We start from the raw sequence: 21,767 nt of genomic DNA, 5'->3' as shown, positions 1-21,767 counted from the left end.
CGGCCGTGGGAGGAGTCTGGGGGTGTCGGGGTGCTTGCAGCTCAGGGGCCGTGGGAGGAGTCTGGGGGTGTCGGGGTGTTGGCAGCTCAGGGGCCGTGGGAGGAGTCTGGGAGTGTCGGGGTGTTGGCAGCTCAGGGGCCGTGGGAGGAGTCTGGGGGTGTCGGGGTGTTGGCAGCTCAGGGGCCGTGGGAGGAGTCTGGGGGTGTCGGGGTGTTTGCAGCTCAGCGGCCGTGGGAGGAGTCTGGGGGTGTCGGGGTGTTTGCAGCTTAGGGGCCGTGGGAGGAGTCTGGGGGTGTCGGGGTGTTGGCAGCCCAGGGGCCGTGGGAGGAGTCTGGGGGTGTCGGGGTGTTGGCAGCTCTGCGGCCGTGGGAGGAGTCTGGGGGTGTCGGGGTGTTTGCAGCTCAGGGGCCGTGGGAGGAGTCTGGGGGTGTCGGGGTGTTGGCAGCTCAGCGGCCGTGGGAGGAGTCTGGGGGTGTCGGGATGCTTGCAGCTCAGGGGCCGTGGGAGGAGTCTGGGGGTGTCGGGGTGTTGGCAGCTCTGCGGTCGTGGGAGGAGTCTGGGGGTGTCGGGGTGTTTGCAGCTCAGGGGCCGTGGGAGGAGTCTGGGGGTGTCGGGGTGCTTGCAGCTCAGGGGCCGTGGGAGGAGTCTGGGGGTGTCGGGGTGTTGGCAGCTCAGCGGCCGTGGGAGGAGTCTGGGGGTGGCGGGGTGCTTGCAGCTCAGGGGCCGTGGGAGGAGTCTGGGGGTGTCGGGGTGTTGGCAGCTCAGGGGCCCTGGGAGGAGTCTGGGGGTGTCGGGGTGCTTGCAGCTCAGGGGCCGTGGGAGGAGTCTGGGGGTGTCGGGGTGTTTGCAGCTCAGGGGCCGTGGGAGGAGTCTTGGGGTGTCGGGGTGTTGGCAGCCCAGGGGCCGTGGGAGGAGTCTGGGGGTGTCGGGGTGCTTGCAGCTCTGCGGCCGTGGGAGGAGTCTGGGGGTGTCGGGGTGCTTGCAGCTCAGGGGCCGTGGGAGGAGTCTGGGGGTGTCGGGGTGCTTGCAGCTCAGCGGCCGTGGGAGGAGTCTGGGGGTGTCGGGGTGCTTGCAGCTCAGGGGCCGTGGGAGGAGACCCTTGTGGTTTCCTAGGGCAGTTCTGAGCCTTATCTCACAGCTGGCTGGTGCCGGCTCAGGGCGCCTGTGGCGACATCCACCGCTCTGTTAGGGGACGGATGTCTGCTCCAGTCACAGCCCGTTTCCGGCTGTAATTTCAGTGCCTGTCTGCAGGTCATTCCACATGGGCTGGCATCCCGCAGCGGCCTGCGAGTGGGGGACAGGATCCTGGAGGTTAACACGATTGACCTGCGCCATGCTACCCACCAGGAGGCTGTGAACGCCCTGCTGTCCAGCACACAGGCGCTGAGCATGCTGGTGAGACGAGACCCTCCGCCCCCTGGCATGCAGGTAGGTTCTGGAGAGCAGAGGGGCCCTGGTGGGAGCGTAGCCCTGGGCCGAGCACGGCCTGGCACCTCAGCTAGCGAAAGAGCGTGCAGGAGAAGTCACAGGCTGCGCTCTGGGCGCTCCGCATTAGGAAATGCAGCAAGGGAGGCGGGATGTGGAGCAGGCGCAGGGCTCCCGTGGGTACCGTTAAATGACCCTGCTTGTGGGGAGACATGTTCCTTGGGCGCCTGCCCTGGCTCCCTAGGGCACTCTGTCCTGCAGCAGGCAGTCCCTGCTCTAGCTGAGCTTAGAGCAGGAGGTGGCCTGAGAAACATGCTGGGCTACTACTGGCTGGGAGTTGCCCAGTAGGGGTGTGTCTAGACTACAGAGTTTTGTCGACAAAACTATACCTGCGTCTACACTACCACTGAGTTCTGTCGACATAACGTCATAACGGCGACAGAACTTTGTCGACGCTAGTAAACCTCATTTTACGAGGCATAACGCCTTCTGTCGACAGAAGGTGTTATTGCATCTAAACTGTCCTTTGCGTCTACACTACCATCTCGACAAAGCAGCTTGCTTTGTCGACAGAACCGAATGTAGCGTAGACGCTCTTTGTCGACAGAACCGAATGTAGCGTAGACGCTCTTTGTCGACAGAACCGAATGTAGCGTAGACTCTCTTTGTCGACAGAACTGAATGTAGTGTAGACGCTCTTTGTAGATGCTCTTTGTCGACAGAACCGAATGTAGCGTAGACGCTCTTTGTCGACAGAACCGAATGTAGCGTAGACTCTCTTTGTCGACAGAACTGAATGTAGTGTAGACGCTCTTTGTCGACAGAACCGAATGTAGCGTAGACGCTCTTTGTCGACAGAACCGAATGTAGCGTAGACGCTCTTTGTCGACAGAACCGAATGTAGCGTAGACTCTCTTTGTCGACAGAACTGAATGTAGTGTAGACGCTCTTTGTCGACAGAACCGAATGTAGCGTAGACTCTCTTTGTCGACAGAACTGAATGTAGTGTAGACGCTCTTTGTAGATGCTCTTTGTCGACAGAACCGAATGTAGCGTAGACTCTTTGTCGACAGAACTGAATGTAGTGTAGACGCTCTTTGTAGATGCTCTTTGTCGACAGAACCGAATGTAGCGTAGACTCTTTGTCGACAGAACTGAATGTAGTGTAGACGCTCTTTGTCGACAGAACCGAATGTAGCGTAGACGCTCTTTGTCGACAGAACCGAATGTAGCGTAGACGCTCTTTGTCGACAGAACCGAATGTAGCGTAGACGCTCTTTGTCGACAGAACCGAATGTAGCGTAGACGCTCTTTGTCGACAGAACCGAATGTAGTGTAGACGCTCTTTGTCGACAGAACCGAATGTAGCGTAGACGCTCTTTGTTGACAGAAGTTTTGTCGACAGTATCTGTCGACAAAAGCCTGTAGTCTAGACGTACCCTAAGTCTCCTGCCTCTGGTGTTCCAGCCCCTCCCTCCCTCTAGCCCTCTGCCCCTTCACTGCTGCCCTCCTACCCCACATAACGCAAAGCCTCTGCCCCCCTCCTGAAACCATACCCCCTTCCAGATCCTGCACCGCAGTCCCCAGCCCCAGGTCACAACCTGACCCTCTGCCCCCCCCCCGCGGCCAGCCACATTTCCAGCCCAAGTGAAATCAGAGGGAACAATGACCTTCCTTTTGTCCGCAGGAGATCTGCATTGAGAAGGCTCCTGGGGAAAAGCTGGGCATCAGCATTCGGGGGGGAGCGAAAGGTCATGCTGGGAACCCCTTTGACCCCACCGATGAGGGCATCTTCATCTCCAAGGTGCAGTGCTGAGTGCTCCGCACAGCAGGGGCTGCTAGGCAGAAAGTTCCTGCTGGAAATTGGCCTCCTCCCCATTCGCACGTGATCCCCGTTTGCTCCCGCCCCGCCCACGGAAGCATGCTTGTGTGTTCCTCCCGCTGGACCCCACCCGGCGTCCCCATCTCCCCGGAGTGCCTGCGTCTCCCAGAGCTCCCCCCCTCCCAGGAATGCACGGGAGTGCTCCCAGGGATTGTGGGAACGTTTTCCTGCTCCCCCCGCCCGAGGAATGGCATGTGAGCCCTTCACTTTGCACACACTTCAGCTGCTGCGCTCCCTGGCCCCCCCAGCCTCTGTGGGCCAAGTTGTGGGCAAGCCGCTCCCCTTGCGCCCCCCACCCGCTGTTGTGCATGAGCGCTGCCCCCCCACGCTGAGGAGTCACGGGGGGGCGCCCCCCCTTCCGGGTGGAGGAGTCACGGGGGGGCGCCCCCCCTTCCGGGTGGAGGAGTCACGGGGGGGCGCCCCCCCCTTCCGGGTGGAGGAGTCACGGGGGGGCGCCCCCCCCTTCCGGGTGGAGGAGTCACGGGGGGGCGCCCCCCCTTCCAGGTGGAGGAGTCATGGGGGGGCGCTCTCCCTTCTGGGTTCGGGAGTCACGGGGGGGCGCCCCCCCTTCCGGGTGGAGGAGTCACGGGGGGGCGCCCCCCCTTCCGGGTGGAGGAGTCACGGGGAGGCGCCCCCCCCTTCCGGGTGGAGGAGTCACGGGGGGGCGCCCCCCCCTTCCGGGTGGAGGAGTCACGGGGGGGCGCCCCCCCTTCCGGGTGGAGGAGTCACGGGGGGGCGCTCTCCCTTCTGGGTTCGGGAGTCACGGGGGGGGCCCCCCCTTCCGGGTGGAGGAGTCATGGGGGGACGCTCTCCCTTCTGGGTTCGGGAGTCACGGGGGGGCGCCCCCCCCTTCCGGGTGGAGGAGTCACGGGGGGACGCTCTCCCTTCTGGGTTCGGGAGTCACGGGGGGGCGCCCCCCCTTCCGGGTGGAGGAGTCATGGGGGGGCCCCCCCTTCCGGGTGGAGGAGTCACGGGGGGGGCGCTCTCCCTTCTGGGTTCGGGAGTCACGGGGGGGGGGCGCTCCCCCTTCCGGGTGGAGGAGTCACGGGGGGGGCGCTCCCCCTTCCGGGTGGAGGAGTCACGGGGGGATGCTTCCCCTTCCGGGTGGAGGAGTCACGGGGGGGGCCCCCCCTTCCGGGTTGGAGAGTCACAGGGGGGGCCCCCCTTCCGGGTTGGAGGAGTCACGGGGGGACACTCCCCCTTCTGGGTTCGGGAGTCACGGGGGGGGCGCTCCCCCTTCCGGGTTGGGGAGTCACGGGGGGGGCGCTCCCCCTTCCGGGTTGGGGAGTCACAGGGGGGGCCCCCCTTCCGGGTTCGGGAGTCACGGGGGGGGCGCTTCCCCTTCCGGGTTCAGGAGTCACGGGGGGGCGCCCTCCCTTCCGGGTGGAGGAGTCACGGGGGGGCCCCCCCTTCCGGGTTGGAGAGTCACAGGGGGGGCCCCCCTTCCGGGTGGAGGAGTCACGGGGGGACACTCCCCCTTCTGGGTGGAGGAGTCACGGGGGGGCGCCCCCCCTTCCGGGTGGAGGAGACTGGGGCATTTCCTCTGCGGAAAGTCACGGGGGAGAGCTCTGCATGGCCGCTCTCCACACCAGGAACGGGCTGGAGTCGCTCTCCTGTCCCGCTCTCCCAAGGGGCTGCGAGCGCTTGCCTTTCAGCGCTCTCTTGTGCTCGCTCCCCTGCACAAACACGTGGGTGCCCGATTTCCCTCCTGCCTGCCTGCAGTGACCTTCCCTCCCCAGACTCCCTGCTGCTCACCAGCTCTCGTATCCCTTCCAGGTGAGCTCCTCTGGGGCTGCTGCCCGGGATGGCCGGCTGAAGGTGGGGCTTCGGATCCTGGAGGTGAATCACCAGAGCCTGCTGGGAATGACGCACACTGAGGCTGTGCAGATCCTACGCAGTGTGGGTGACAAGCTCCTTGTGCTTGTGTGTGATGGCTTTGACCCCAAGGCCGCAGCTGCAATCGAGGTGAGAGCCTGGGTAGGGCCATGAAGAGCCATGTGGCAGATGGGTTCCTCCGCAAGAAATCCTGTCTTTGTATGCCCATGCAGCGACACACAGCTACACGCGGGGACACACAGCTACACGCGGGGACACACAGCTACACGCGGGGACACACAGCTACACGCAGGGACACACAACTGCACGCGGCGACACAGCTACACGCGGCGACACACAACTGCACGCGGCGACACACAGCTGCACGCGGCGACACACAGCTACACGCGGCGACACACAGCTACACGCGGCGACACACAACTGCACGCGGCGACACACAACTGCACGCAGCGACACACAGCTACACGCGGCGACACACAACTGCCACCTCCAAGCTAGTGCACGCGTGGCGGGTCCTTGTGTTGGCACTGGCAGGGGAGGGAGAAGGAGCCTGGTGCACGCACGGGGAAGGTTGCCTGACGCGAGGCTTCTCCTGTGGTTCTAGACTTTCAGGTCAGAGGGTTGATTCCACTGTCCAGAAGGTTCTGGAGAGCAGAGCCCTGTTACGCAGCAGTGGCTTTTAACCCATCCGAAGCCAGTTCTCAGGAGTGGTGCAGCACTAGAGGTGGATTTCGAGCAGGACAGGGCAGGGGTCTGCACAGCAGTGTGGGGAAGGGGCTCTGTGTCAGTGGGGCAATTCGAATGAAGTATGTTTGGGAGAAGCTGGCAACAGGCCGTGAGGAATGCTGGTGAAGGTGAGACGTCAGGGACCCTGTGACCCAAGACGGGGCAGACAAGTATGGAGAGGTCGAGATGAAGGTGATGTACAGGAAGCGGCGGGGAGGGAGGTGGTCAGAGCAACAGGCAAAGAAGATCTTAGCAGCTGGGTTTTGTAAGGACCGGGGGGTGGATTTGTAGGAGGCTGCAGTGATGAAGATGGGAGTATTAGCTTCATGGACAGGAAGAAGAGGTTGGATCTCAGAGATGTTTTGGTGGACAAAAGGGGTGGATTGGAGCTTGACCTGACCATGGGGGGCTGGAGAGACAGCAGAGCCACAGCCCCCACTTTTCAGGCCTGCGTGTCACGGAGGCTGGTGGCATTCAGCACTGTGGCTGTGAAGGTGTGGCATGGGAGGGCAGATCAGGAGCTCTTGTTGGGCCATGTTGAGACATCCAGGAGAGAGATAAGACCATGAGAACAGCCAGACTGGGTCAGACCAAAGTTCCATCTAGCCCAGTAGCCTGTCTGCGGCAGTGGCCAGCGCCAGGTGCCCCGGAGGGAGGGAACACAACGGAATCCTCACGTGATCCCTCCCCCATCTCCCACTTCCAGAGAAACAGAGGCTGGGGACCCATTCCTGCCCAGCCTGGGTAACAGCCATCGATGAGCCTTGTCAAGTCACAGGGCCAGGGCCCAGCCAGATTACGGATTTGCTTCAAGACAGAGTCAATCAGGGATAGTTGCTTTTATTAATCTCACTATAGCACTGCTATGGCTGGCTAATACTGCCAGATGGTTACTCAGCTACTGCAAAGGAATACGCCAGTAAGCACAGGTAGAGCAATGCAGAAAGCGAGCATCAGGCACTTGGAAATGCTTACGCCCCTTCAGTCTGCGGGGAGTCCCATTCCTGTTAGCTTGCACCAGGCCACAGTGGACGTGGCTCCAGCTGGGGGGAATCCAGGGTACTCTCCGAGGTGAGACTCACTGGGCATGGGACTCCCTACGCTAGTTATACTACAGTTGTTTACCAGGTGTGTGCATACTGGCCCAATACCATTCTTGACATTCCCATGGGGCTGAGAACTGAGGTCATGTTATTTATCCTATACTCGGCTCTCAGCTAGCAAGCATAGGGAGTTGCGGCTGATGAAAGCCGTCTGATAAAGAACACCTGGTATTTTCTCCAGCAGGGCTCATGGCTGACCTAGAGGAATACAAAGTTAACCCCAGTAGGCCTACATATGGCTTTTTATATAACAGACCTCTCCTCCATGAATTTGCCTACATCTTTTTTGAATCCTATTAAAATCTTGGCCTTCACAACATCCTCTGGCAAGGAGTTCCACAGGTTGACTGCCTTATGTGAAGAAATACTTCCTTTTCTCTGTTTCAAACCTGCTGCCTATTAATTTCATATGGTAACAAATATTCCCTATAAGCTGTGTGCTTGTGTGGCCACTCAGGAGAGATTCAAATGCTGCCCAGCTGATTAGCAGAGGCCCCTCAGCTAGGTTTTATTTCTACTGGTGCCTCGTTGCACATTCACAAATGCCTTGGTGCACATAAAAATGTATTGCGCACATGGATGGAAAAATCCACACGTATGGAGGGAACATTGTTGGTGACCCCTAGTTCTTATGTTATGGGAAGGAGTTAATAACTCTTTCTTATTTACTTTCTTTGCACATCATGATTTCATAGGCCTCTACTTAGTTGTCTCTCTTCCAAGCTGACAATTTCCAGTCTAACTTACCTCTTCTCATATAGCAGTTGTCCTATACCGAGATGAGGTGAACACATATGCATACATTATTCCAGGTGCAAGCATACCATGGATTTATAAAGAGACAATAAGATATTTTCTGTCCTATTATGTATGCTTTTTCTCTGTTTGCTTCCCAGCACTCTGGCTATGTCTACACTACACGGTTCTTCTGGAAAAAGCTACGCAACTTGTGAACAGCAATTTGCGTAGCTTTTTCCGCTTCTTTGTTCAGAAGAGGCTTTTCCAACATTTGGCCTACACTGGGTCAAATGTTGGAAAACCCCCCTTTTAGGGACCATCTCTTCTTCCTCATAAAACGAGGTTTACAGGGATGCCGAAAACACATCTGCTCTTCCAAAAAAAAATTTTGGAAGAGCAGACCCGTTCCCTTGACGCGGCAGAGTTTTTCCGGGATACCTCTGGTATACTTCTGGTGTCCCGGAAAAACTCTGTAGTAGAGACGTAGCCTTTCTTTGATTGCTCCTGCACATTGAATGGATGTTTTCAGAGAACTATTCTCAGTGACTCTAAGATCTCTCTTGAGTGGTAACTACTAATTTATACCCCATCATTTTGTATATACAGTTGGGATTATGTGTTCCAGTGCCCATTACTTTGCACTTATTAACATGGCATTTTATCTGTCATTTGGCCATCCAGTCACCCACTTTTGTGAGCTCTTTTTGAAACTCTTTGCTCTTGAGCAGTTTGGTATCATCTGCAAATTTTGCCACTTCTCTGTTTAACCCGTTCTCCAGATCATTTATGAATATTTTAACTAGGATTGGTTGCAGTACAGACCCCGGGAAGACACCACTAGTTCTTCTTGGAGTGCCTGCTGATATGTATCCCAAGTAGGCATGCGCGCTGCGTGCACAACCGTGGGAAAGTCTTTCCCTAGCTGCTACTCGTCGAGTCAGCCGTGGAGTCCCCTGGAGTGGTGTTAGCGCGACTCCCCATATATAACCCTGCCAGCTCAACCATTCCCCAGTTCCCTCTTGCCGGCTATCCGACAGTGGGAAGGAGGGTGGGTAGAAATAGATGTGAGCCACACATCTCGCAGGATAACAGTTACCGAGGTGAGGAACTGGTTTTTCTTCTTCGAGTGCTTGCTCATATGTGTAGGAGGACAAGTCTTGTGGCTAAGGGAGAAGCGGTGGACATGAGATACCCAGACTTTAGTAAGGAATATGATACAGTCTCACATGACCTTCTTATCAATAAACTAGGCAAATGCAACCAAGAAGGGGCTGCTATAAGGCGGGTGCAGAACTGGCTGGAGAACCGTTCTCAGAGAGTCGTTATCAACGGTTCACAGTCCTGCTGGAAGGGCAGAACAAGTGGGGTTCCGCGGGTGTCTGGTTTTGGGTTGGTTCTGTTCAATATCTTCAGCTGTATAGATGATGGTGTAGAGCAGCGGTTCCCAAACTTTTCAGCATCATGCCCCCTTTTTGATTTTTGAGAAACCCTCACATCTGTCCTCCCACCCCAAAATAGCAGCAAAACTTGTTGAGAAAAAAAAAGGAACTGACCAGGAACGAAAAACAAAAACAGCAGCAAAACTTGGGGGGGATTGACAGGGCAGGGGGCTGGGTCGCCTCGTGCGCCCCCCCCCCCCGAATTTCTTCATACCCCCCAGGGGGGCATCCCCCCAGTTTGGGAACCCATGATGTAGAGAGAACATAACATAAGAACATAACATAAGAACGGCCGTACTGGGTCAGACCAAAGGTCCATCTAGCCCAGTATCCTGTCTTACCGACAGTGGCCAGCACCAGGTGCCCCAGAGAGGGTGGACCGAAGACAATGATCAAGCGATTTGTCTCCTGCCATCCCTCTCCAGCCTCTGACAAACAGAGGCCAAGGACACCATTTTATCCCCTGGCTAATAGCCTTTTATGGACCTAACCTCCATGAAATTATCTCGCTTCTCTTTAAACTCTGTTATAGTCCTAGCCTTCACAGCCTCCTCTGGCAAGGAGTTCCACAGGTTGACAACACGCTGTGTGAAGAAGAACTTCCTTTTATTAGTTTTAAACCTGCTACCCATTAATTTCATTTGGTGTCCTCTAGTTCTTCTATTATGGGAACTAATAAATAACTTTTCTTTATTGGCCCTCTCCATACCACTCATGATTTTATAGACCTCTATCATATCCCCCCTCAGTCTCCTCTTTTCTAAACTGAAAAGTCCCAGTCTCTTTAGCCTCTCCTCATATGGGACCAGTTCCAAACCCCTAATCATTTTAGTTGCCCTTTTCTGAACCCTTTCCAAGGCCAAAATATCTTTTTTGAGGTGAGGAGACCACATCTGTACACAGTATTCAAGATGTGGGCGTACCATAGTTTTATACAGGGGCAGTAAGATGTTCTGGGTCTTATTTTCTATCCCTTTCCTAATAATTCCTAGCATCCTATTTGCCTTTTTGACCGCCGCTGCACACTGTGTGGAAGTTTTCAGAGAACTGTCCACGATAACTCCAAGATCTTTCCTGATTTGTCGTAGCCAAATTAGCCCCCATCATACTGTACGTATAGTTGGGGTTATTTTTCCCGATGTGCATTACTTTACACTTATCCACATGAAATTTCATTTGCCATTTTGTTGCCCAATCACTCAGTTTGGTGAGATCTTCTTGGAGTCCCTCACAGTCTGCTTCTGTCTTGACTATCCTAAACAGTTTGGTATCATCTGCAAACTTTACTACCTCACTGCTTACCCCTTTCTCCAGATCATTTATGAATAAGTTGAAAAGGATTGGTCCCAGGACTGACCCTTGGGGTACACCACTAGTTACCCCTCTCCAATCTGAAAATTTACCATTTATTCCTACCCTTTGTTTCCTGTCTTTTAGCCAGTTCTCAATCCAAGAAAGGACCTTCCCTCTTATCCCATGGCCATGGAATTTACACAAGAGCCTTTGGTGAGGGACCTTGTCAAAGGCTTTCTGAAAATCCAAGTATACTATATCTACTGGATCCCCCTTGTCTGCATGTTTGTTAACCCCTTCAAAGAACTCTAATAGATTAGTAAGACAGGATTTCCCTTTACAGAAACCATGTTGACTTTTGTCCAACAAATTATGTTCTTCTACATGCTTCACAATTTTATTCTTTACTATTGTTTCGACTAATTTGCCCGGTACTGAAGTTAGACTTACCGGTCTGTAATTGCCAGGATTGCCTCTACAGCCCTTTTTAAATATTGGTGTCACAATATTTACTCTTAATTAAGTACTCTTATTAAGTACTCTTATTACTCTTATTAAGTTTGCAGATGATATGAAGCTGGGAGGGGTTGCAAGTGCTTTGCAGGATAGGGTCAAAATTCAAAATCATCTGGATAAACTAGAGAAATGGTCTGAGGTAATCAGGATGAAGATTAATAAGGACAAATGCAAAATACATCTCTTAGGAAGGAACAATCCGTTTCACACAGAGAATGGGAAGCGGCTGTCTCGGAAGGAGTCCTGCAGTAATGGACACGGGGGTCACAGTGGACCATGAGCTAAATATGAATCAACAGTGCGACACTGTTGTAAAAAAAGCAAACGTGATTCTGGGCGGCATTAACAGGTGTGTTGTGAGCAAGACACGAGAAGTCATTCTTCTGCTCTACTCTGTGCTGATTAGGCCTCAGTTGGAGTGTTGTGTCCAGTTCTGGGCACCGCATTTCAAGAAAGATGTGGAGAAATTAGAGAGGGTCCAGAGAAGAGCAACAACAATGATGAAAGGTCTAGAGAGCATGAACTGCGAGGCAAGACTGAAAGAACTGGGCTTGTTTAGTTTGGAAAGGAGAAGACTGAGAGGGGACATGATAGCGATTTTCAAGTATCTAAAAGGGTGTTACAAGGAGGAGGGAGAAAAAATTTTCTCCTTGGCCTTTGAGGACAGGACAAGAAGCAATGGGCTTGAACTGCTGCAAGGGAGGTTTAGGTTGGACATTAGGAAAAACTTCCTACGTGTCAGGGTGGTTAAACACTGGAATAAATTGCCAAGGGAGGTTGTGGAATTTCCATCTCTGGAGATATTTAAGAGCACGTGTCTCACATACCTGGCAGGGATGGTCTAAATGGTGCTTGGTCCTGCGGTGAGGGGCAGGGGGCTGGACTTGATAACCCCTCGAAGCCCTTCTCAGTGTTAGTGTTCTATGATTCTGACGAACACTATGATTCTGAATGTCTGATTCTGACATGCATCTGATGAAGTGGGTCTTTGCCCACGAAAGCTTATGCTCCAACACTTCTGTTAGTCTAGGAAGTGCCACAGGACTCCTCACCGCTTTTCTATGATCCTGTGATTCCAGTTAGGTGATTCACAAGCTAGTACCCTGGAGGAGGGGACAGAGTCATAGTCTAGCTGACTCAAGAACCATGGTACCAAAACCCGCATCCTGTCATGATAGTTGCACGATGGCATAGTGCGATGCGAAAGTAAGTACCAGTGACCCAGTTGCAGCTCTGCAGAGTCCCTGGAGGGATACATGAGTCAGGAATGCCGCCGAAGAAGTTTGTGGCTATGTGGAGTGCAGCGAGTGGTCAGCCAGATTGTAACAATGCGGATGTGTTCAGTGATCCAGGAGAAGCTATGCTGTGATGAGACTGGCTGTTCCTCACTCTATCTGCCACTGCTACAAACAGTTGTGATGTCTTACAAAAGGGCTTGGTCCATTTGATGTAGAATGCCAGTGCACAGCTCACCTCTAGGTGTGCAGGCTGTTGCACTGAGGATAAGTAAGGTCTAAATTTGCATTTGATTAGCATTAGATGATGGTTTCATCAATTCCATCCTGTGCTTCTTGTGGAAAGTGATACTGACGCATTGGTCGCGGATCAGGGCCAGGAACTTCTATAGTTTCAGTTGTTTTACCACAGCTTAGTTTGTGCCTTGCAAACACTGATCTGTGCTGGGTCACAATGTCCATCACATCTGTATCCCAGTTGGGCGGCTTCAGTTCTTCAGATGCCTTAATGGCACCTAAACGATGGACTGCTGAAATGATGTCACCCACACTTTGGTTGTCCGGAGCTTTGTAGATCTTCCTGTTCACTAGATCAATAGTTAATCCTAGTCCTTTAATCATGTCTGATCCCATGATGCCAACACCCTCCATATCTTGTAATCCAACTTGCATGGTGACTTTCTCATCTCCAAGCTTACGCTTGATATTGTTGACAAATGGTACCATAGATGTCTTGCCATTATAGGATTGCAGAGACTTAACACAAGAATATTGCTGTTGTCTTAGCTGAGGAGCTGCCGCTGAACACAGTATACTAGTAGATGCCCCTGTATCTACTAATATCTTCTGCTGTATTTCTCCGAACTTCCCTGTAAAAGTCATTGTCACTACAGGTCTCCCATAGATGTCAAGGGCAATCGGTGTTATTACCTGTAGGGGGGGCAAGAGGGAAGCTCGGCAGCTTCAGTTAGAAGCGTCATGACACTCTACGTCCACATGGCGTCTCCCTTGTGGCGGTCTGTCCGTACAGCAAGATGGCGGCGCCTGTCTGTTGTCACCACGCTGGTGGTTCTCGGAGCAGCCTGGTTCGACGTCCAGCCTAGCCAGCTCCCTAATCATTTCTCCTAAACTCAAGTCCCGAATTCTATCCCAGGGTAGAAATCTGGATAGTTTTTGTGACAGCACCTTTCGGGTCACATGAATCTCCCCAAAACGACCTTGGTTACCCCTGAATTTGGCTTGGGCCGGAGGTTTAGGAGCCTGCCTTTTTACATTGGTAGTCTCCTTCTCCTCTAGAGCTGCTACCTTTTTAGGTTTAATGCACTGCCTTTGCTGCAGCAGCTCAAAGACCTCTTGGAGTTTTCGTTCAAACTCAACCAGTGGGGTGTTCCCAAAATCAAAAGACCCCAAAGCTATCTTCAGGGATGGACACAGACCCTGATACAACAGTCTCTTAAATCCAAAACCATCATAATTTATGGCACCATTAACCAGAATACCTAACCCTGCAAGCCAATGCAACATCACATACAATTCTGGTCTCTCCCCTCAGATAACACATCTGAATACAATTTTCCCATTACCCACTCGCTGGGGAAGTAGAAATGGTACACAGCTTTATACACATTGATGAGTTCTGGATTAGCACCGTTAACCACACCATAAGGCAAGGCCGTCACGTCTTCCAGTGACATGCACTCCCTCATCAGAGTAACCGTATCCTCTGGGGTTAAATCTGGGGTGACAGCCACTTTTGCCATCCAATTCAAAGCTGTCTCTTTGCAGCATTTACCTAGGTTCCTGCCCAGAACTCTGGCTTGTTCAGGAGACAAAGATTTTCGTTCATATTTAATAGTGGGCTGACTCTGCCCTGGTTGTCGGACCTCGGTTACTATTACAGGAGCCATATTCCCTTCCCCTCCCTGATAGCAATCAAGGGGTGGGACCTCAGACCCTCCATTAGCGTTCAGCCAGTCAGCTGGATAACCAGGGCTGACTGCTGAAACGACTCCTCTTGCCTTGCTGACTTGCAGGCACAGGTTGGCAATTTCCCTCTGGCAGCTGGTGTGGTTGGCCACTCCTGGCTTAGGCGTGCCTGCCTCCTTAAGCAGCTGCCTCACCGTAGCCTGTGAGTCATTTAAGGCAGCAACCTTTTCTATGAGGCTGTCCTCAGCTTGGTCACACTGTGACATGACTGCTGCAAGCTGAGCCTCTAGCTTTGCATTTTGAATTTCCACAGCCTCCAATTTGAAATGTTGTCTGTCCAACTGATCTTTTACAGACTCACACTCTTTGAACTGGATTTTCAACTCCTTAACCTGAGCACTAAGCTCATTGCTGACAGTGGCTAAGGCATAAATGAAAGCACTTTTCTGTGCCTTCCTTTTGGGAACAGGTTTAGTTTTTACAAACTTTTCCCACAATACACACAGTTCATTCAAAGGATCCTCCCCCCTGAATACATTAGATTTCCAAGGGTTAGGCCCTTTACAGAAAGAATTGAGAGCGCACTCTAAACAGTTTTTTTTTTTTATAGAATCATAGAATAATAGGACTGGAAGGGACCTCGAGAGGTCATCGAGTCCAGCCCCCCGCCCTCAAGGCAGGACCAAGCTCCATCTACACCATCCCTGACAGATGTCTGTCTAACCTGTTCTTAAATATCTCCAGAGAGGGAGATTCCACCACCTCCCTTGGCAATTTATTCCAATATTTGATCACCCTGACAGTTAGGAAATGTTTCCTAATGTCCAATCTAAACCTCCCCTGCTGCACTTTAAGCCCATTACTCCTTGTCCTGTCCTCAGAAACTAAGAGGAACAAATTATCTCCTTCCTCCTTGTGACACCCTTTTAGATATTTGAAAACCACTATCATGTCCCCCCTTAATCTTCTTTTTTCCAAACTAAACAAGCCCAGTTCATGAAGCCTGGCTTCATAGGTCATGTTCTCTAGACCTTTAATCATTCTTGTCGCTCTTCTCTGTACCCTTTCCAATTTCTCCACATCTTTCTTGAAATGTGGCGCCCAGAACTGGACACAGTACTCCAGCTGAGGCCTATCTAGTGCAGAGTAGAGCGGCAGAATGACTTCACGAGTTTTGTTTACAACACACCTGTTGATACAACCTAGAATCATATTTGCTTTTTTTGCAACAGCATCACACTGTTGACTCATATTCAACTTGTGGTCCACTATGACCCCTAGATTCCTTTCTGCCATGCTCCTTCCTAGACAGTCGCTTCCCATCTTGTATGTATGGAACTGATTGTTCCTTCCTAAGTGGAGCACTTTGCATTTCTCTTTATTAAACCTCATCCTGTTTACCTCTGACCATTTCTCTAACTTGCTAAGGTCATTTTGAATTATGTCCCTATCCTCCAAAGAAGTCGCAACCCCACACAGTTTGGTATCATCTGCAAATTTAATAAGTGTACTCTCTATCCCAATATCTACATCATTGATGAAGATATTGAACAGTACAGGTCCCAAAACAGACCCTTGCGGAACTCCACTTGTTATCCCTTTCCAGCAGGATTTAGCACCGTTAACAACAACTCTCTGACTACGGTTATCCAGCCAATTATGCACCCACCTTATCGTGGCCCTATCTAAGTTATATTTGCCTAGTTTATCAATAAGAATATCATGCGAGACCGTATCAAATGCCTTACTAAAGTCTAGGTATAGGACATCCACCGCTTCTCCCTTATCCACAAGGCTCGTTATCTTATCAAAGAAAGCTATCAGATTAGTTTGGCATGACTTGTTCTTCACAAACCCATGCTGGCTATTCCCTATCACTTTATTACCTTCCAAGTGTTTGCATATGATTTCCTTAATTACCTGCTCCATTATCTTCCCTGGGACAGACGTTAAACTGACCAGTCTATAGTTTCCTGGGTTGTTCTTATTCCCCTTTTTATAGATGGGCACAATATTTGCCCTTTTCCAGTCTTCTGGAATCTCCCCTGTCTGCCATGATTTTTCAAAGATCATAGCTAAAGGCTCAGATACCTCCTCTATCAGCTCCTTGAGTATCCTGGAATGCATTTCATCAGGACCTAGTGACTTGCTGACATCTAGCTTTCCTAAGTGATTTTTAACTTGTTCTTTGTGTATCCTATCTTCTAAACTTACCCTCTCTCTGCTTGTATTCACTACGTTAGGCACACCTCCAGACTTCTCGGTGAAGACCGAAACAAAGAAGTCATTGAGCATCTCCGCCATTTCCAAGTTTCCTGTTACTGCTTCTCCCTCCTCACTAAGCAGTGGGCCTACCCTGTCCCTGGTCTTCCTCTTGCTTTTAATGTATTTATAAAAGGTCTTCTTGTTTCCCTTTATGCCTGTAGCTAGTTTGATCTCATTTTGTGCCTTTGCCTTTCTAATCTTGCCCCTGCATTCCCGTGTTGCTAGATATATTCATCCTTTGTTAGTTGTCCTAGTTTCCATTTTTTATATGACTCCTTTTTTATTTTGAGATCGTGCAAGATCTCCTTGTTAAGCCAAGCTGGTCTTTTGCCATATTTTCTATCTTTCCTACACAGCGGAATTGTTTGCTTTTGGGCCCTTAACAACGTCCCTTTGAAATACTTCCAACTCTCCTCAGTTGTTTTTCCCTTCAGTCTTGCTTCCCATGGGACCTTACCTACAAGTTCTCTGAGCTTATCAAAATCTGCCTTCCTGAAATCCATTACCTCAATTGTGCTGGTCTCCCTTCTACCTTTCCTTAAGATCATGAACTCTATTATTTCGTGATCACTGTCCCCTATACTGTCTTCCACTTTCAAGTTCTCAACTAGTTCCTCCCTATTTGTTAAAACCAAATCCAGCAGCTCCCAGCCGTCCTCAGTGAAGACTCTAGTAGCTGCCATGGCTTCTTCTCAGGCTTCTTACCAAGCCTCCTGGAACAAGCCTGTGGTGTACCGGGTCGCTCAAGACCAGCTGAATAATATCACACTAGCTTGCGGTACTGTCCACCAGAGAAACTAGGACGCGCCAGCCAAACCGCGCTATTCCAGAGAAAAGCGGGGAAGGGGTTTGCACTCACGAACTGTGACCACGTGCAACGGCCTCCGACTCAGCAAGGCCTCCAATTGGTGGCACCTGCGGGCTGGGCTTAGGAAGGGCTTCTTGCCCAACTAACCAGCGGGGTGTCTGTCAGTTACCGGAGGGTTACAGACCCTGAGTGAGCGCGTCCCCCCACTACCAGGCTGGACCGTAGGCCGGATTTTAGGGAACAGAAATGGTTGGGAGCAGAGAGAGATAGGACAGAGGTCTATTTAGAGCCCTCCCTTTACTCTATTTCACAATTCTCAAAACCTGCTTTCCTTGCTGTAAAAGCAGCTGAGATCAAGCAAACCATTGGGGTCCTGCCGCGGTCACCAATTCTGTTGCACTGAGGGAAGCTTGTACCTAAATTTGCATCTGATTATTATTAATTAAGCCTCAGTGGAAGTTGCAGATACCACCAAACCTCATCTATCATAGGTGTTTGCTGACCCAAGAATGCCGCAGTAAATGAAAACGTTGCTCACTTTAAAAGGGCCAAACCATATATTGTAAAAGTTTTAAAAGCACAACAAGGAAAGGCAGGTAAACACTTTTTATCCCAACCCCAAGAAGGAAAGAAGATGGAAAAGTACCCCACAAACACAAGGTTACACAAAATACAATAATTATACAGTCCAGTAGTTGACAGTGGGTGAGAAGCTCCTTTCTCTCCAATTTAGTGCAGCCTCTGTTTGAGGAAGGCTGGAGATAGATGGCACGAGAGAAATGGTTTGGTCATTGTCTTCGGTCCATCCCCTCCGGGGTAGCTGGTGTTGGCCGCTGTCGGCAGACAGGCTACTGGGCTGGATGGACCTTTGGTCTGACCCAGTACGGCCGTTCTTATGTTCTTATGTTCTAAGCTCAGGGTCGGGGGTCTCACTGGACCAACTTGATTTTCATGCAAACCTGCTCCTGGGTTCGCATGTGGCCTTTGGTGGCCAGGCTGGCAGCTATTCTGCCCTAGACGGCCACTTTCCTGTGCCTAGTGTGGAGACTGTGGACGTTGGAGGCCTCCCCCCAAACCTGGATGAAGTCCATGATCTCCGCACTAGACCAGGCGGGCGCCCGCCTCTTGCAGCCCCGGGCAGGCTCCTGGGAGCCGTTAGCCTGGTCCTGGGAAGAGGCGAAGGGCTGGGTGGCAGCGGGTGGCTGGCTCATGCTGTGCCAGGTGCAGGGTCTGCTGGCTGGGTGCTGGCAGGCTTGCACCTGGTACAGGCACTGTAGCCAGACCGTGGCCCTTTAAGGGCTCCAGGGCCGGGAGGGGGGCAGAAGAGTTTCCCTGGCTTGGCCCAGAGTGGCCACCAGGGCAACCTGGGAAGGGCTAGCCTCCAACTAGTTCGAATTAAGTGACTACACAGCCCTTAATTCGAACTACTTAATTCGAACTAGGCGTTAGTCCTCGTAGAATGAGGTTTACCTAGTTCGAATTAAGCGCTCCGCTAGTTCGAATTCAGTTCGAACTAGCGGTTTGCATGTGTAGCGCCTATCAAAGTTAATTCGAACTAATGGCTGTTAGTTCGAATTAACTTTGTAGTGTAGACATACCCAGGGAGTCCTGATCAGGAGTGCGTGGCTTCAAACCTGGGATTGCAGGCGGAGGCGCTGAAGGAGCCAGCAGATGCCCTTTTTGGGGTGCTCAGCATCTCGGCACTGGGGCAAGTTGTGCTGCCGATGCACAAAAGGATCTTGAAAATTACTAAGATTCCCTCCTCTCTAGCCTCCACTTCTAATAGGGTGGAGAGAAAATGCTTCCTGCCGGTGAAGGGGCAGAAATGCCTCTATTCTAGCTCCCCTGCAGGGGAGGCACGGGCGGTCGGGGGGAAGAAGGCGAATGGATGTATTCGGTCGTATGGTTCATTCCTCCGCAAGCCTTCAGTTGCGAGTGGCTGATCACCAGGCCCCTTCGCCGCTATGAAGTGAATGCGTCAGGCCATGGACAAGTCTGAGGATTCGCTTCCTGAGTTCTCTGAGAAGCAGTTCAAGAGAGGGGCCCCGGCGTTCCTGCAGGCGTCCCTGGATGCCATGGATACAATGGCGCACATGCTGGCATCATCCATATCTGTGTGTCAGGCACCCTGGCTGTCTGCGGAAGTGCCACAGTCACGTCAGGACTCCCATTGGGCCACAGAGTAGCATGGGCTTAAGGACTCCCACACTCGGACCCTGAGCTGTAAGCACATGGCCCTCTGCAAGCCCTGGAGCCCCTCATTTGAAAGAGCAGGGACTGCAAAAGGCACTCGAGCCACCCCTCCCCCTGGTGCAGTCCTCCTTGAAGGTCCTAAAGCCCTGCTTGAGAACCTACTGCCCTAGTATCAAGAGGTGATTGTGCTCCGGGATGAGGCCATCTCTGCTCTGAGTGCCTGGGGGACAGGCAGGCGCTATAGTCTAAGGCACTGGCTGTTCCTGACATGTGATGCTACTTTCTTTTTCACAGATGTCCCCAGGAATCATTGCCAATCCCTTTGCAGCTGGCATCGGGCGCAAGAACAGCCTGGAGAGCATCTCCTCCATTGACCGTGACCTGACCCCAGAGGAGCTGGAGATCCTACAAAAGGTGAGCACTATGACTACTTCAGGAGAGAGGGTGGGGCTGAGAGGTCTCTACAGTGTTTTGTCTTGGCCTGTGGAGCCTGAGAGCAGATTTCACTCACCGCCATAGCTCCTGTGCCCTGCAGCTGTCATAGGGTTGGAAGAGTGATAATGCTTCCCCTAGGAGTGCTCAGGGATGTGACTCTCCAAGCTTCCCTTTTGGGGTGATGGTATTGTCCCTGGGGCAGGAGTCGTGTGAGGACCGGGCCCTCTGACCTTCCCCTTTGTTCCCAGGAGATGGAGATGGTGAGGGAGGCGACTCAGTGGGAGAGAGAAGAAATGGAGAAAGTGGTGAGAGCATTTTCACACTGACACCCTGACTTTGCCGATATCTTGGCCAAGGTGGCGAGTTCTGAGGGAAATGCCACAGATCTGCCCTAAGCACAGCACTGCTGCCCACATGGAGCTCTGGGTCCTCTCCTCACTCCTGGTGTATCGGCCCTCTCTGCTGTCCCTCATCCCCCCTCTCCAGCCCCTTTTTCATTTCCCACTCCTCTTCTCCCTTGCGTCACTGGAACTGTTCCCGCAGGTGCACCATGGCTTCATGCTGTACTTGTGCCCCAATTTGTAGGGCAGAAGCCTCTGTTCTCTGGATTGTGTGAGAGCTGATCATTTCTCTCCACACCGCACCATTAACTGCACACAGCTGGAAAGTCAGAGGGGTGACACCGACACACAGCTCAGAGCTGCCCATATTTGAAGAAGACAGCTGCGGGCTCTGGTAAAAGATACATTATCTCAAGCCAAGCAGTCCTTTATCTGTCTAAGTGCAAAAGAATGCACACTGGAAAAAATAGTCCCAAATATACATCGGAAAATGATGGGATCCGAATTAGCTATTCCTGCTCCAGAGAGAGAGATTGGGGTCATTGCGGATAGATCTCTGAAAACATCCACTCAGTGTGCAGCAGCAGGGAGGAACAGTTAGGAAAGAGATAGATAATAAGATAAAAAAAATCTAAAATGCCACTGTCTTAATCCATGGTATACCACCACCTCAGATATTGCAAGCTGTTCTGGTCACTCCATTTCAAAAAAGATACATTGGCATTGGAATAGGGTATGGAGAAAGGCAACAAAAATGGTTAGTAAGGCTCCATTTCTCTTTCAGAGGTCAGGAAGTCATGGAATCCGTGACTTCCAGATACTTCCGTGATATTTTCTGCTTCAGCTCAGGACTGGAGCCTCAGGACCAGAGCTGGCAGCCAGTGAAGTCCTGGCATAATTCCAGCGATAGGCGACAGCCTCCTCTGGGGCACCCAGTAGGGTTCCAGCCACAGGCGACAGCCTCCTCAGGGTCCCCCTGCAGGGTTCTAGTGACAGGCGACAGGGTCCCCCTGCAGGGTTCTAGTGACAGGCGACCGCCTCCTCAGGGTCCCCCTGCACGGTTCTAGTGACAGGCGACCGCCTCCTCAGGGTCCCCCTGCAGGGTTCTAGTGACAGGCGACAGCCTCCTCAGGGTCCCCCTGCAGGGTTCTAGTGACAGGTGACAGCCTCCTCAGGGTCCCCCTGCAGGGTTCCAGAGACAGGCGACAGCCTCCTCAGGGTCCCCCTGCAGGGTTCCAGCGACAGGCGACAGTCTCCTCAGGGTTCCCCTGCAAGGTTCCAGCGACAGGCGACAGCCTCCTCAGGGTCCCCCTGCAGGGTTCCAGCGACAGGCGACAGACTCCTCAGGGTTCCCCTGCAGGGTTCCAGCGACAGGCGACAGCCTCCTCAGGGTCCCCCTCCAGGGTTCCAGCCACAGGCGACAGCCTCCTCAGGGTTCCCCTGCAGGGTTCCAGCGACAGGCGACAGCCTCCTCAGGGTTCCCCTGCAAGGTTCCAGCGACAGGCGACAGCCTCCTCAGGGTCCCCCTGCAAGGTTCCAGGGACAGGCGACAGCCTCCTCAGGGTTCCCCTGCAGGGTTCCAGCGACAGGCGACAGCCTCCTCAGG

General features: G+C 52.5%; 1 protein-coding gene across 45 annotated transcripts in view; it reads left to right on the top strand.

Moving 5' to 3' along the window:
* SCRIB (scribble planar cell polarity protein) overlaps positions 1-21,767 on the top strand; it is a 263,350-nt gene that overhangs the window by 122,792 nt on the left and 118,791 nt on the right. For 43 of the 45 annotated variants that reach the window (XM_075919866.2, XM_089776049.1, XM_089776052.1 and 40 more), the window contains 5 exons: positions 1,252-1,428; positions 3,113-3,229; positions 5,084-5,272; positions 19,680-19,799; positions 20,069-20,125. In XM_075919866.2, the coding sequence (XP_075775981.2) occupies positions 1,252-1,428; positions 3,113-3,229; positions 5,084-5,272; positions 19,680-19,799; positions 20,069-20,125 (660 nt within the window). The remainder of the gene's footprint in view (positions 1-1,251; positions 1,429-3,112; positions 3,230-5,083; positions 5,273-19,679; positions 19,800-20,068; positions 20,126-21,767) is intronic. The other 2 variants (XM_089776047.1, XM_089776068.1) reach the window with 1 other exon arrangement.

This window comes from Pelodiscus sinensis, chromosome 2, assembly GCF_052426305.1.
Source record: "Pelodiscus sinensis isolate ZL-2025 chromosome 2, ASM5242630v1, whole genome shotgun sequence".
Classification (NCBI taxonomy): Eukaryota; Metazoa; Chordata; order Testudines; family Trionychidae; genus Pelodiscus; species Pelodiscus sinensis.
The sequence above is the reverse complement of the archived record's forward strand: the minus strand, read 5'-3'. Positions and strand labels throughout refer to the sequence as shown.